Source organism: Diaporthe batatas (assembly GCF_019321695.1).
Source record: "Diaporthe batatas strain CRI 302-4 chromosome Unknown Contig00007, whole genome shotgun sequence".
In the NCBI taxonomy this organism is placed as follows: Eukaryota; Fungi; Ascomycota; class Sordariomycetes; order Diaporthales; family Diaporthaceae; genus Diaporthe; species Diaporthe batatas.
The window spans coordinates 887,924-903,616 of NW_025408554.1; the positions used below are offsets into that span (position 1 = coordinate 887,924).

Below are 15,693 nucleotides of genomic sequence, written 5' to 3' on the forward strand. Positions count from 1 at the left end.
CTGCGGACCAAGCCCACAGTGCCGATGCGCAGCCGCGCCGAATGAAACAAGCCCGGCCACCGATGGCGACCAAACAAGCGACCCCCCGGCCTACGCTGTATTCTGTATACGGCCGCCGCATTTTTTGGGATTGTCTCAGCTGCGGTCGGGCCCGCCAGCTGGCTGGCTCTTCAGGCCTCGAAGTGGGATCAATGTGTACAGAGGGGCCGGAGGCTGTGTACTTGCTGCAACGCAATAAGAAGAAGGCTGCTTGTGGAGTGTCAAGCACCTAGTGTTGGTTCTTTTGCAGGCCCATGCTTCAACCACAAACAAACTACGCAAATGGCAGATGGTGATTCTGACTAGACAGTTGTTGGCACCCGGTCTCTCAGATCCGCCCCATGACACATGTGCTATCTGCTGGGATGACAGGAATGGGTGTCAAGCACCGCGAGTTCTGGACATGCAATCTAGGGCAACCAGCAGCATCAAAAACACTAGAATTTAGCTTGCACTGCAGAGAAATGATTTTGAACTCCAGTACGCCTCAAGATCTTAGGTCTAACAAAAAGCGCATCAGAAACTGGTCGATCCTCCTATGCTTGTATTATGACTGTAGCGAACCCGCGACCAACCCTTCCGATCTCCCCCATGTCTCAACTTTTGATCAGATATACTGCGTGGCCTGGCTGGTCTGGCCTGGCCTGGCATGTGCAGTGACGATCAAGGCTGCCTCGCCTGTCACAAACTACCTCGTATGACGATCTATCCTAGCAGATCGTCCAACCCTGAGCTTCCGGTATTGGGCTGGCTGGAACCTGCTGGCTTCGACTGCGCAGTAGCTGGGGCACCCCAGATGCCGGCGCTGCTCTTCTCCTTTGCCAACTGGCCCAGTGCTGGGCCACCTCCCGTGCTCTGCTTCTTGGCACCAGTGCCGCTTGCACTTGCCCACAGGGCACCGAACGCGTCACCACCGGCAGGCTTCTTGGCCGCTGGCCCAGTTCCTGTGGGTCGCAAGGCCGCCATGCCGCCCGCCGAGGTCGGTGTCGAGGCCGACTGAGGCGTGGCAGCTTGCACAGAGGTGAAGTAGTTCGGCCCGGACGGCTGGTACCCGCCGGCTTGAGGCTTGTTCGCGGGGGGCGACATGGTCGTGGAGGACGCAAGGGGGCTGCTGAAAGAAGAGTAGTTCGCCGCGGGGGTGGTCGTCGTCGAGCTGGCTGGAGGTGGCGTCATGGAAGAGAAGCCCATCATGCCGTTGAGGTTGGCCGGGGCTGCCACAGGCGCTGGGGCGGCAAAAGTGGCGCCCGAGGCATTCGACGTCATGAGCGGGTTTCCAAAAGCCGATGATTGCGGAGCAGAGGTCTGCCCTGCCGGTGTGGCGGACTGGAAGTCATCGAAGTCGTCGTCGTCATTATCGGCGGCGGCGGCTGGAGCAGTAGTCGTAGACAGCGCAGCAAGGCCGGAGCCGTTGGAGGGTGCTGCGGGGGCTACGGAGGACGAGGAGGGGACGGGGTCGTCGAACGAGAACAGATCAACCTCGGGCTCTTTCTTCTTTGGAGGCTCGACGGCCGCCGGCGCCGGCGTCGTCTTCTTGGTCCCAGCCCGCTCCGTTGTCTTGCGGCGTGCTGGCTCGGGGGCATCGTGGCCGTCAAACTCGTCGTACTCCTCGAACTGGTCTCCGCCTCCCGCACGTCGACCAGTGTCTCGGAAGTCGCTGCTCTCACCACCAAACCCACCTCCGTCACCATAGACGCCGCCCGAGTACCCTCCGAAGTTGGCAGAGGTGCCACCACCGCCGCCGTAGCCGCCACTCTCGCTGCCGAAACCACCATATCGGCTGCTGCTGCCGCCGCTCGAGAACCCAAGGCCCGCGCCGCCCTCGACACCAGTGTATTTTGCTTTGTTTGCCCGGGCCTTCTTCCGCTCTGCCCGGATGCGGTCGACGTCGCCGAGGAGGTCGGTCAACTCCTTGGCGCGGTTCCGGACGTTGATGCCCTGGTCCTTGCCATTCTGGTCGATGAAGTGGAACTGCCGCAGCATCTTGAGGAGGGTGAGGTGGGATCGGGCGTCATCGATAACACGTTCCGAGCCGTGCTTGATCAGATATTCGAGCAGCTGCAGGGCTTTGTAGATCTGTCTCCATTCCTCGGCGGCCTTCTCTGTGAACCGCCGGTAGATCATGGGCATGATCTCGTTGAGGGTTTGGCTGCGGTCACAACCCGTGGTCAGCCAACCTGATTTGTTTCATCGTTACTGTAACCGGTGCAATCAATCATACTAGTTGAAGGTGCCGTTGGCGATCTCCTGCATCACCGACGACGATGCTCCCCACGGCTCATTGTTCGTGGCCTCGCGCACCTGTCGGCACCGGTCAGCAACATAAGCGTCGGCGCAAGACCAACTGTGGCCGTCGTACCTTGGACTCCATCTCGGTGTAGTTCATGACAGCTATTCGCTCAGCGGTCAGTAGCCATTGGAGGAGCTGTCGGCGTTTGTCGCAGGTCGCTCACCATTTTGGACCTTGCGTACTCCCGCCTTGAGATCATACAAGGTCAGGTTGGATACGGTGTCCCTCAGGCTGTTGAGATCCATCTTGGCGGTTGATTGGCGTCCTGGTGCAGACAGAGTCGTCGAATACGTGTGCCCAGGTTGGGAGTAATCAGATCGGGTGAGGCCTTCGAAGCTGGTCGCTTTCTTTGTCTGTCTGCGTTCAGTTTAGGGGCCGGCGACGGTGTCTTGTGGTGCTGTACCCCATTTAATTAATGAGTTGGCCAGAATGTTAAAGTGCAAGTGCCCTGCCGAGCCTCCCAAACTGGCCCCTGGCGTGTCACTCAAGGAACGTGTGTTAATGGACTCTGACTAATAAGGTCGAGCTGACCTGCCTGCCTCCCCCCAAAAGCCCCCAAAGGCCGCCTTCCCCCAAACCCTCGCTCAACCCTTGAGGTGTGCCAAAGTACCCCCCCTTTCGGAGCCATCGGCTTCATAGAGTGCCCGCCCCTAGTTAAAGCTGCTGCCAGAAGTGCTCAATGCCTGAGCAAATCAGCCAGATCATTTGTTTAGTATGTACATGTATGTATTCGGGGTGCAAAACACCCATCCATGGTTGGTCTTTAATAATCCATGGCATTGGGAATCGGCTGCTCAGCATCTGAGGGCATTAGGTGCGGGCCAAGCTCTACGCCTCACGTCTCAAATTGCCACCCCCCCCCCACGTAACCCACATGACACGCAAGAGCGGCAGGTTCCTCTGCGTGGTGCAGTGGTCTGGGACATAGGAAGTGTGAAGGAGCTCCCAGAGGAGAGACAGTCGGTTGTTGTAAATAGACAATGAGTGAGTACTAGTCTTGTCTTTCATTTTTAAGTCTCCATTGGATGGGGGGTTTGAATGATATCTATGCCAAGGTTATCGAGGAAGTTGTCTGGCCTGTTGTTGCCTCAGGCCAGCCCTGTCAAGCTGTCAATCGACAGTGAGGACCCCCTGGTGATGTCAGGTACTCCGTAGTCGACGAATTGGAAAAGTTTCTCCCGCCGGCTTCTCAACGAATTGACAGCTGCACCCATCCACCACATCATCCTCCACGGTCTCGATCCCGCTTTCACTTGTCCAATTGACATTCCCGGTTGTGTATTTCTAGTTGTACTTGGTATTCCGAACCAGCCAAATCGGTACGTCGAGAGCTCTTACTGTACTGTACCGTGTCTTGTTTTTGCCCCAGGGAGACAGTCAGGCCTGGCGGGTCGAGCTCATCCATGGCTCGTTCCTGTTGATATCAATCACCCCAGAGACGCCCGAGACGGTCCCATACAGCTCCAGTCTTGCCGTGGCGCCACTCTGGAGACTCGATGCTCCCGGGCAGAGACAGCTCCCATGGCCTATTGTGACCATTGTACGGCCTGCGGCAACGGTTCCTCGACGCCCGAGGCTGCATGGGCTTGTACCCAGCCGTCTCTCGTCTGGGAGCTGAGCTGTCTTGCCTCGCACTCAGGCTCAGGATGGTCTCCTCTTCAGATCTCGATCGGGTAGAGAGGCGTCTCGGAAGGAGCTCGTCAGGACTGTCGACGATCCGGTTGCCCAGGCCCCAGGCCCCAGGCCAGGCTCGTTGCTGCGACAGCAGGGCGTGGGCGTGGGCGTGGGCGTCTTCTGCCGATCTTGGCCGGTCTGTTCGTCAGTCCAGAGCTTCTGCTGCCCCCTGGGTTCCCCCTCTCCTTTTACCCACATAACACACGCATCATGTTCCTGGTACCTGGGTACAACACCAGCGCCTGTTGCATCCACGTCCGTGCATATACCTCGCACTCAGCTCAGGCACCGACACGCTACCTAACCCGAGCTGAGCGAGTGGTGAGGGCAAGCAGCGACCTCGGTCCGGTCCCCAGGCAGCTTGGAAGCTCTGCCCGCCCTAGCCCAGCCTCTGGCCTGGTACCTAGGCGAGCCTGTTTGTGCCTACCCACCAACCTAGGGGGTAGGTACCCAGGGCGGGTTACGTGGTTCCCTACCTGGCAGCCTGGGTACGGTGGGTGTACAGGTACTGTACGTGATGTGAGATGTACACGAGGTCTGCCCTGCCCTGCCCTGCCCCTCTTGTGTGGTGTTTGTCTGTTGTGCCCGTACTGTGTACTGCATCTGTCTCAAGTCAAGAGCTGCTTCGTCCTCACTTTTCGTCCGCTCTCCCAGTACCCCGCCACGCTCGTCTGCCTGAGTCTGCTTATTGGGTGTATCCCTGCCTGCCAACTTGCGCGACCCCCGTTTTGCTAAAACATCACATCATTCGCCCAGATCCGTCATGGCCGCCCCGCTCTGCATGCCCCGCGTTATTACTTCCAGCTTCCGAGCTGCTGCTGCCCCTCGATTTTCTCCCTCTTCTATCCCCAGCTTCGTCAACAAGACTTCTCCTTCGATCACTTCTCCCTTTCATCAACGATCAGCCACTTTCAACTCTGCCCGCTTCTTCTCATCAACATCACCCATCATGTCTAAGGTGTAAGTACTGAGCCCCACTGTCCTCTCCTCCTGAGCTCTGTCGATGGCTTCGCAATCTTTGCCACTTGCCATCGATACCCCTCCAATCACCTTTGTCTGCAGCTTTCTTTCCTCAGAGCTCTCTCGACTAACACACCTGCTCTGCAGCTACTTCGAGCTCGAGTGGGAGGGTCCCGTCCTTGACGGCAGCAACAAGCCCACCAAGGAGGTCAAGGGTAAGCAATATTCATTTTGAGTCTCGACTGCATCGCCATCCTCGCATCCATCCATCTCCCCGTCTTTCTTGTTGGCTGGGCTTCTGCGCTTCGTGGGCCTCAACCTACACAGCCACTCTGCTAGTTGCCTGCTAAAACATTCCCACTCGTTCCTGAATGCTACCCTTTCTGGTCCATTGAGCACAGCTGCTAACATTGCTTGCCCACGACAAAGCCCAGTCCGGTGTGATTAACTTCAACCTCTACGACGACGTCGTCCCCAAGACCACCAAGAACTTCAAGGAGCTCTGCACCCACGCTCAGGGCTTCGGCTACCGTGGCTCTGCCTTCCACCGTGTCATCCCTGAGTTCATGCTCCAGGGTGGCGACTTCACCCGTGGCAACGGCACTGGTGGCAAGTCCATCTACGGCGAGAAGTTCGCCGATGAGAACTTCCAGATCAAGCACACCCGCCCTGGTCTGCTGTCCATGGCCAACGCCGGCCCCAACACGTATGTCACCCTCCTACGCTGCGCCCAATTGGGTCTCATCTTGGAGGCGAGCTAACCCAAACGAAACAGCAACGGCTCCCAGTTCTTCATCACCACCGTCGTGACCTCTTGGCTGGACGGCCGCCACGTCGTCTTCGGCGAGGTTGCCGACGATGAGTCCTTCAAGGTCGTCAAGGCCATCGAGGCTGCCGGTTCCGCCAGCGGTGCCATCAAGTACGGCAAGAAGCCCACCATCGTCCACGCTGACGAGGGTCACAAGACGTCGTAAGGAGGTTGAATCGGCCAAAATGCAGGTTTCGGAACCAATTGCCACTGCGGTCAATCTGGAGGTGCTTCGATGAGCAAATGAACTGGACGATAGGTCTCTGAACGTTGGAAGACAAGCTTCATGCTGTCTGGGCGTAGGCAATCTAAAATAAAAGGGATCTGCTCTTCTACCCAAAAGTTGTCCGCTCGTTGTGCCCATTCAATAATGAATCAGTGATCGCATGGTGTTGATTTGACGTGATGTTTGCATCGAATGCCCTGAGCTGGTTGCCCTCTAGCGATAGATGCCGAGATTGTTTCAACAACTGCCATCGATGCATGGTAATGATCTCGTTGTGTCTTTGTTACACTGAGTAGCAGTCAATGGCAGTTGCTGGTAATGATACAGTAATAATTCAACAGCCGAGAGCCTTCTAAGCCCTGTGTATGGCTATGGGATATCTCAAATGATCCTCTCTTTTGTTCCCTGTCTGTCGCCCTGAACGCCATCCCGTCCACCACCCAAATGCAGGACCAGCAAATGCAAAAAAAACGCTTCTCACCGTCTGTCGCTCGGTACTTTGCTTTCGCAACGCCTCGTTTACTGATTGCTCTGGTCGTCCCTTTTTTTAGGAGCCCGAGAGTGTCTGGTACTGCCTGACACAACCTCGACAAGCCTGGGCTCAGTCGCCCAGCCACCTCTGGAAGTAGACGCAGTTCCCCGGGTTCACAGGCCCGCCCTCCTCGCACAGGTCGAACACGGGGCACCTGCCGCACGGCGCCTCGGCGAGCCCATTGCTCATGGGGCCCGCGCCCATGTCCTGCGCCTGCAGGTCGAGGACGTCCTCGTCCATGTTGTGGTCGCGCATCAGGGCCGTCAGCGGCGTGGGGTCCACCTTCGCGGCGCGGACAGTCCGGAAGCCCCTCACCTTGCCGACGCGCACCGGCTCGACCAGCCCGTCGGCCACGAGCACGTCCACCAGCTGCTGCACGTCCGCGATGCCCAGCGTCGTGTCGTTGGTGATGCCACTGGCCGAGATGAGCTCCGCGATCTGGCGCACCGTCGGGTACGCGTTGTAGCCCGCTGGCAGGGGCAGCAGCTGCGTGCGCTTCGGCTCGCGGTGCCGGTGCTTCTCGCGCGGGGCGGGCGCTGGGTCCTCGCCTGAGATGTCCTCTGCCGCCCTCTTCTTGCCCTTTGCTGCGGCAGCCTCCTTGTCGCCTTTCAGCACGCCCTTTTTTGGTTGTTTCTCCTTGTGCACGCTGTGGACGCTCCGGTATGTGCTCTGCCTAGTGATGAAATCGAAGATCACCTTGAGAAGTTCTGAGATGAAGGCCTCGTCCAGGTTGCTGTCCGTGTACCATGGGCCTCCAGTGGCCTTCTCCGACGGCCGCAGGCTGGACTTTATGTACATTTTCTTGTTGGGGTGTTCCACGCTCTTCATGTCCTTGATATAGCCCTTGGACTCGAGGAACTTGAGGTGTGCCTTAAGCACGGAGTCGTGCATCTGGAGCCTCGCCTTGAGGGTGCGCGACCAGATCCCGTCGGCGCCCGCATCGTCGATCATTTCGTACACCATGGACTGTTCCCTATTGAGTGCCCGGTATTTTGCGGCGTCGGCGGCCGGCCTCCACTTCCACAGGTAGCCGCCGCCCTGGCGCGCCACCGAGATGAGGAGGCGGTCATTGATGAGCGCCTGGAGGACTCGGAGGAGCGTGTTTGCATCGTCGGTCACGCCTAGGGAGAGGAGGTCTTCTTGGCTGAAGAGCCGGGTCTCGTCGCCGTTGAGCTGACATGATTCGTACAGGGCGTCCTTCAGGACGCTGAGTTTGGCTGGGTCCGCGTCCGACCCGGATGGGGAGACAGCAGCCATGGTCAGGGCTCGTCAGGTGGTATTACAGCCTCTAGATAGGGCAAAGCGGCGAGGGTCGAGGTAAATCTTGAGGTCGAAGTTGAGGTTTGGGTGCGGAAAGTGAGTCACGCGCCGCACGAGCTAGGAGAGGCAGGGAGTTCAAAGTGCAGGATCCGTCCGTTATTTAATAAAATGCCCGTGCGACCACTTATAGGTGATAGGAAGGTCTAGGGTCAGCTTTGATGTCAATGCTCGGTTGTAAGGTGGGAGTCGTCGCCGAACATCCAAATTACCTAGTGACTGCAGAGATGACTTTTGGCAAACGAGCGACCAGGTAATCCAGGCCCCGCGAAATTTACTGCCGCCGCCAAGGTAGAAGCGCCAGCTGCCGATCTCCAAGCTACCCACTCACCGCCTGCCGTCCCAGGACTTATACGGATCCCTCCCAGTCAAGCGTGTCTTTCGCATTTCTTTGGCACATTGATTCCATTGCGCAAATTAAGTCAATCCGAGAGGTTGGCCAGGCTAGTCATCATGAAGAAGTTTTGGAGTATTTCCTTACAATTTCAGCTTTCCCTCGATGCATTGCCCCCCGCCCAATTCTGCGCTCAGACAATACCCAAGTTTCAACTTGCTGCCCATTTCTCCAATGATTGTTGTCATCTTGACGATTGTTGCCCCGAGGACCAGTACCGGGACGGGACTTGCTGCTGTACAGCGGGTATTTTCGTGATCATCTTTATCAGCCATAAGTAGTAAAGAAGGCACTTGAGATATATCAGTGTAAGGGAGAAGTTACCGTGGTAGTAAGAGAATTGTAGACAGTGATGAGCTGTGGTTAGTAGTACTAAGTGAGACTAGAGCTGTGTTTCTGGATGTTAGCGAGACAACATTATACCAAAAGAACAATAAAATTCCATTCAGACATAGTTCGAATGCACTTTTAGTGGTTGTTTAGGTTGATCCAGGTCGGTTGGAGGTAGTTGTTGCCTTGTCGTTGTGAACGGCAAGTGTCGAGAGAGCAATTGCAGTGGCGCTCCTCCTCCATCTCCCACCCAACCTTGAAACTGTTGCAGACAACCGTCGGCCAAACTTCCAAACTTCCAACACTTCAAGACCACATCACCTGCACCTGCCTGCAACCGAACTTTTTGGTTGGTAAGTAACTACATGATATCTAGAGGCCTTCTTCACATGAACTGATCAATATTTTCAAGCAGCCCAACATGTCAGGAAAACGCAAACGTGACGATGAGTATTCAACGAATACAAATACCGTCAAATCCATCAAGCGTGTCAGGGCTATGACTGCACAGCAAAAGGAAATCCACGACGCCAAGGAAAGAGTTAGGGTTGGAGTCCGAAGGTGCCTCAAAAAGCTACGAAGCACGACAGAATGGGTTAATTCCACCGCCCCTGCCCGAGAGCTCCTCGAGAAGAATGCGAGAGAGGGAGTTCACAAGAAATAGTATGTTTTCTTTTTCGAAACCTGCCATATTTGCTGTTCTAAAAAGTACCCAGCCGTGAATTTGGAACGCACCCAGATCAAATTGCCCAGAACCACGGGATCATCACAGCAGAGCAAGATGATGACGGCGAAACCATTTCGGACACTAAAGAAGACGTCGAGCAGGGGGAGGCTCCCCGCTTACGCTTGCAAGTTGACTCATCCAGACCACACCTACCAGCCATCAACCCTGTCCTCTCACCTTTCGTCTTGGGCACTGGCTCCCTTGAGTATCTCTCATCACAATTTCAACCTGAGCACGCACGCCAATTGCCAAACAGCATGAAGACACTAGGATTTCTCGGCGGCATGAGCTACCACTCGACGGCGCTCTACTACACCTCAATCAACGGCCACATTCAGCGGGCGCTCGGGGGCGCATCCTCAGCGCCCATGATAATGCACTCGTTCAACCACGCAGAGACTTCCGCCCTATTTACCGCTGGAGACTGGGATGCGGCCGCGGACAAATTTATCACGGCTTCAAAGCAACTCAAGGCGGCGGGAGCGCAGGGCCTCGCCATCGGCTGCAACATCGGACACAAGGTTGCCGGGCGGGTTGAAGCTGAGGGAGGCTTGCCCTTGCTACACATCGCCGACGCTGCGGCCGCTGAGATCAAGCGGAGGGGCCTCTCGAAAATAGGTCTGCTGGCGACCAGTACAGTCATGGAGGACGACTTCATCAAGGGGCGCCTGAGCGAGAAGGCTGGCGTGGAAGTGTTGATCCCGGACCGAGAGGCTCGGCTCGCGATGGACAAGGCGATTTTTGAGGAACTCGGTGCTGGGATCTTCCGAGATGAGACAAGGGCGAAGACTGCCGCTCTGGTTGACAGGCTGATCGAGAACGGGGCCGAAGTGATAGTGCTGGCCTGCACCGAGTTGCAGTTCATCTTGAAGGCTGAGGATGTCACGGTCCCTCTGCTTGATACCATGGAATTGCATGCTAAGGGAATAGCAGACTGGGTGTTAGCTGGCTGAGGTGTCCGAGTGTTGCCGGTCATCAGTACCTAAGTAGGGAAGTGCAAACCCGCCAGATAGCGTTGAGTTTACCAATCCTAAGTCACTTGTCGGGTGAATGGAGACAATTAAAATACTGCCAATTTGCATTCTCGGTATACCATGAAATCCGAGATGTATGATAAAGACCTGGTACTCAAACGCTGCTGCGGGCCCTAGACCCAGACTTCAAGCATTTCTACCACCTCACAGACACCACTTGTGACGAGACGGGGAACATCGTCGGAGCTAGACTCTTGAATGGGGGAAACTGGGCTGGTTGATGGCGGTAGTATGGCGCCGATTGTCGTTCGGCACGGAAACGACACATTTTGACGGCTCCGCGATCAAGTAGGGTACATAAGTAGCCCATGGAACGAAGCAAATACCTATTGCATCGAAAACCGCCCAAGACCTGGGATCTAAAGACCAAGACAAGCTTGTAGCTGATGGCATAAAAAGTCACTTCGCGCGTAACGGACAGAACTGAGGCCCACGGGATGTTGGGGTCTTTGTGGTACGGTGTACCATCACATATCAGGGAATTGTGGTCCAGGACAAATACAGCAATGCCCGAGCTCCACTGAGTCTGATTGGAGAATATGGTGGCCGAAATTGGACCTGGGAGGTACCCTATGTACTCCAACGGGGATATCTTGTGTGCACAGCGCTGGCCACCAATTTCCAAAGTCAAGGATCGTGCTAGTTGTCTACTGAAATACGGTGGATCGCAGGCCTTGTGGGGTCTGGGAGGGTTGACTGAGATGCCAAAACACAGACTAGGAGTTCTGCAAGCTCCCTCTCATCATTAGTGCGCTCCTCGTGTATGACGGGAGACAACAGAATTCAACACATCGCCGGCTTGAATGGGAGACATGGTACTTCTCGAGCCAGTAAATCAATCCACTTCGCCACAAATTGTTTCTAGAGGGTAGATTGGGTCGCGATGGCCATGGACTAGGCTTGATCAGCAATGGCATGATCCAGCTCTGGTCGCCAGCCAGACAGCAACTCACAAAGGTACGTACACTCAGCGCCACTCACTGCTGAGACTCTTAAAATCTCCCCAGGAAGACGAGGATTCCTGCGAAGAAGTATCTCGCGACTTGAACAACAGCCTCTGCCTCACCGGGCAGGGAGATTTGGGATGAATTCAGCACGATCGTCTGAAGGATATGACTGGGAAAGAGATTTTCGTCAAGAAATAGGGAAGGGGAGTAAGAGAACTGCCAAAGAAGTCATGGGATCAACTCAAAGTCCCACCTCGGGAGCTCCCTCAGCACTGACGAGGTATCGGCAGCAACGAGGCACAGGCAAGAGAAACATGTTAGAGCCATTGCTTACATACGATGAAATTGACAGACTTACTGTTTCCTGATGCCGGTATCGTTCGTTTCTGATTCTTTTTAAGGAACTGATTTTGGACAAATTTGCGATCCTGAAGTCCCCTACCAGCGGCATATTAAACTGTCAAGTGCTCAGGATAGCGCAAGTGACCGCTGGTCACGGTGTTTCGTTCTTCACTGACCATCTGAATCCCATGAGATTGCCATAGATCCAGTGAATCAAATAATACGGTTGGCCATAGATCACCAGCCCGGCGTTGACCAACATCACCCAGACTGCGCTGCCGCTTGAAAGTACGAGTCGACTAACCGCCCACCAGATGCAATTGTTGAATCCTATACATACAGTGTGTCCATGACCACACAACGATCCCAGGTACAACACCAATCCACACAAAATGCCCATCAATATCACCTCAACAACACTCTCTGCCGAAATATCCAGACAACTCGGCCCCGACCACCTCAAAGCCTGGCTTAGTCTGCACTTTGGGAAGGGGGGGTTCTGCATTAAGCAGCACACCGGCGATGATCCGTCCGGGGGGAGTAGAGCAGCGGAGAAGATGTATGAGATATGGGCGCCAAGGGCGATACTTGAGGTGAGAGTCCTTTCTCCCGCGGATGAGATTGATTTTGTGGGGTGATGTAAACAGCTGACTTATTTGCAGGCGGAAATTAGGCCATTGGTTGAATTTCAAGTCAAGCCAGACTTAGGCTTCAAGTAATGATCTTTCGAAGTCAACGATTCACCTCACCGTAGTTGTATGGATATTGCCCAGGTGATCAGCTACACAGGAATCCAGGATCTCCAGGGCCTGCGTTGAGTTTGTCTGTTCTCAAGAGCTCGCTGTGTCAGTGCGTCTTCCGTCCTCTCTTTTTGGAAACTCCTTCTCAATATCCACTGTTGCGTCGAAGTGCATCTCACCCGAGGCTATCTCACTGGATGAACACGCCGACGGATCATTCTGGAAGATGATGTCCTAATTTATCGGCATCGGGGCAGGATTCGAAAAATGAAAAGCAAGCTTCCCATATGACATCTTGGGTAACATGCACATGTGCAGTGTGAGCTTCGAGATGAGAGAAGCGAGGGCAGTAGATGAAGTTTTGCGGTCGGAGACATCCGCAACAAATGGCATATTCCAGATAGTACCAGTTGACATCAAGTCCAAGGTCTCAGTTCTCAGCATGTTCCTGGGCACAAAGTCAGATTAGGACAGATCCCATTTAGTTCCTCTGACACAGCTGTGACTCGAGTGGCTTGATCCAGCATTGTCCTTTTTATTTCTCCGTGCGTGATGACCGGGAGCCGTAGACGACTTGATTCCACAAAGTGGTTTTTGGTCAGGCCGCTGAAACTACAACCGCAACCTTGAATCTGACCTCATAGCAGTGAATGGGACATACGTGGTCGGATGTCTGGAGGTAAGCAAGGTGGACTTCTTGGGAAAAGCGAGATTTCCCCCGGGCTGACATTGCTCGCTGCGACGGTGGGACACTTCGAGGCCATCTGTTCTGCCCCAGCCCGGAACTGGAACTAGTGGTTAGTCCAAGGAAAACTGAGATGTCAAGCGGTCAATTCCATCAATAGGAAAGCTACCGAGGTATGGACCGAGATCTATTGATCGATTGATTGAATGAATGAATGAAATAGCCAGAAACTGCTGCCCCTCACCAATGCACACCGGCGTGGGATGAATGGAGGCTACTGTCACACTTGTGCTCTGCAGGCGCGGGGGCTGGCGAATAACCTCTGGGGTTCGGGCCCACGGAGTTGGCAGGAGGTTGGCAGGAGGTGCGCCGGTTACAGATCGCATGTGACGAAGGTGGTCAGAGAAGGAGGACGAATCATTGTGCCCCTCAATCTTACCAGCACTTGAGGTTCCCGGAGATTCTAGAGGAGCAATGAATATCCAATCTGAGCAGAGTTCCAGGAGGCTCATGGTTCAAGGACAGAGTCGAGAACAGAGTTCAGGCATAGTTAGATGCGCATCCGCTGAGTCCACCAATGGAGGATTTAGTAATAGCGGCACAAATTGCTCTCTGATCCCACGCCGTCGAGGAAAATCCACCCACGCACGCTGCGGGGAAGGACCCGTAAACACCGTGGCGGCTTCTCTTCAATTTCAACACAGCACTGGCAATGCTTGCTTAGAGCCCTTTCGAATCGAGAATCCAAGCCTCTTCCGAAGGTGGTCTCTACGTCACTTTGCATCAATCTCATGCAGCTGTTTGCGGTGCCATAGGTCAGGGCCAGGAGAGGTGGTGCGGCCGCGCATTTCCCTGCAGCTTTGGCGATTATCCGCGGAGCTGGAAAGTCACAGGAGAGAGGGCGCCTGGGCCAAGCAGGGCCAGGGCCGGTAAGATGGTAGGATGGCGGGATGCCAGCCTCATCGCCATTCGTAGGAAAGGTGTTGATTTTGCTATTGCTATTGCTATTGCTAAGAATTACAATATTCGTTCTTGTCATGCTGAGATGTGCGGGCTGGGGGTTGGCAAAGAAATTAAGGAGGTTGCTCTCAGGAACCCACGGAGCAGGGAGGGCCTGCGTTGCCGAACGCTCGGCGGTTCTTCACCCCGCAGCGCCCGTTCTTACGGCGAGCTGCAGGATTCCGGGCCCCACCACAACTGACCCCACAACGGCACCGACTCCGACCTGTCAGAGCCGGTTACCCTCGGCGGGACTCTCCATCGCACTCGGGGCCACCTTTTCCCCGCGTCACTTTGGGGCCATGCCCCATGCCAAGACCCTCGACCCCAGCATTGTCATATGATAGTCACATACGAAGGGCATGCAGGCAGGCAGGATGGGACAAAAAACATGTCGCATGCATGTGTGGGTACATAAATAACTGCACATGCCCACCCCGCGAACCGTCCGCGAACCGTCCGCGAGCCGCGTCCAAAGTGGCAGAAGAAGTGGGCCGGTCAGCGCAAGCAAGCAGGAAAGAAGCAGTTAGCAAGTGCGCCAAAAGTACCCGTCCGTTCCGTGCGAGAGCACACAGGCCCTCCCTTTCTGCGTCCTCCGTCGCCCGCGGCCCATTTATCCCCTTTCCCCCCTCAGGACAAGAGGCCCGAGTAGGGAGACCTGACGTCAAGTTCGTGTCGTAGCAGGATTGAGGAATGGGACTGCATCCTCTTCTAGCCCAAAGGAGCGACGGCGACAGGCAGCTCCTGGGGTACGTCGTTTAGTCCTGACGACTTAGATCGCCTCTCTGACCCATCATGAGGGCTTAACCGTCTTGCCGTCGGAACTAAGCTGAGAATAGCGGGGAAGAGTCGCGTCCTAAGCCACCCTCACCAAGGATCACCGTATTGGAAGGTAATGTGTGACTTGGGGCGGTGCTTGAGCGTACTTGACCACCTGGGCAGTTCGACCTGGTCGGTGGCTACTAGAATCTCCGCCTCAGCCTGTCCATATTAAATGCAGGTACAGAGTGTTCACTACATACTAACAGACTCTCAATTAGGTTTAGCGTGAGAACTTATAATAATATAAGATATTATATTATTTATAAATAAGTATAATAAATTATTATATTAATATAAAATTTTATAAGATAAATAATTTACTATTATTATTTAATATAATTATAAAATATATAAACTTTATAACTAATATTTTACTAATAAATATTTAAAAAACTTTAGTCTCTACTTTTTTTTAATATAAGAATAGCTTATATAAATTTCTATGAAGAAATGGGATTAGGTTAGCTTTTACTCTTCTATATAAGCGGCGGCTTGACTTTGCTAATAAACGGTGCAGGGTTCGCACAATGCAGTTCTGACGGAGAACTCCAGTTCGCCAGCCCGGCATGTAGTTCATTAAATGCGAACGATTGCGCCATTTGGATACAGGGACTGAGCTTCCCAGGTGCGTCACATCGCCTGCGTGTTCCCAGTCCGGAGTGAGGGCTGTGCGGCTGTTGTATGGACCAACAACACCAAGGTGGGTTCTTCGACATGGTACACCATGTAGCTAAAGGTTTGAGCATCCAAGCTATTCCCTCGGCAGCCAATTGTTGACATTGGACGTGAGCGCCTCATGCAGTCCGTGGAACCGTAGCGCTGATCTTGGA

At 54.6% G+C, this 15,693-nt stretch overlaps 4 protein-coding genes across 4 annotated transcripts; 2 read left to right on the forward strand and 2 right to left on the reverse strand.

Moving 5' to 3' along the window:
• Positions 1–164: 164 nt before the first annotated feature.
• On the reverse strand, positions 165–2,810 carry KVR01_006629 (uncharacterized protein). Its single transcript, XM_044786535.1, has 4 exons — positions 2,490–2,810; positions 2,396–2,427; positions 2,258–2,337; positions 165–2,185 (listed from the first exon to the last, which is right to left on the reverse strand). Exons 1-4 carry the CDS (start codon positions 2,569–2,571, stop codon positions 745–747), a joined length of 1,635 nt encoding a protein of 544 aa, XP_044644060.1. The 5' UTR covers positions 2,572–2,810; the 3' UTR covers positions 165–744.
• Positions 2,811–3,465: 655 nt separating this feature from the next.
• KVR01_006991 (uncharacterized protein) lies at positions 3,466–8,055 on the forward strand. The gene is made up of 6 exons (XM_044781322.1): positions 3,466–3,645; positions 4,327–4,535; positions 4,757–4,960; positions 5,108–5,175; positions 5,390–5,666; positions 5,736–8,055. Exons 2-6 carry the CDS (start codon positions 4,525–4,527, stop codon positions 5,932–5,934), a joined length of 759 nt encoding a protein of 252 aa, XP_044644422.1. The 5' UTR covers positions 3,466–3,645; positions 4,327–4,524; the 3' UTR covers positions 5,935–8,055.
• KVR01_006741 (DNA-directed RNA polymerase III subunit C34) lies at positions 6,596–7,783 on the reverse strand (the record flags this gene model as incomplete). The annotated part of the gene is made up of 1 exon (XM_044790826.1): positions 6,596–7,783. The coding sequence occupies one exon, from the start codon at positions 7,781–7,783 to the stop codon at positions 6,596–6,598; it is 1,188 nt and encodes a 395-aa protein (XP_044644172.1).
• A 933-nt stretch (positions 8,056–8,988) lies between the features above and the next one.
• On the forward strand, positions 8,989–10,359 carry KVR01_006897 (uncharacterized protein; the record flags this gene model as incomplete). The annotated part of the gene is made up of 2 exons (XM_044784722.1): positions 8,989–9,230; positions 9,284–10,359. The coding sequence occupies 2 exons, from the start codon at positions 8,989–8,991 to the stop codon at positions 10,245–10,247; spliced, it is 1,206 nt and encodes a 401-aa protein (XP_044644328.1). The 3' UTR covers positions 10,248–10,359.
• Between the last annotated feature and the right edge of the window lie 5,334 nt (positions 10,360–15,693).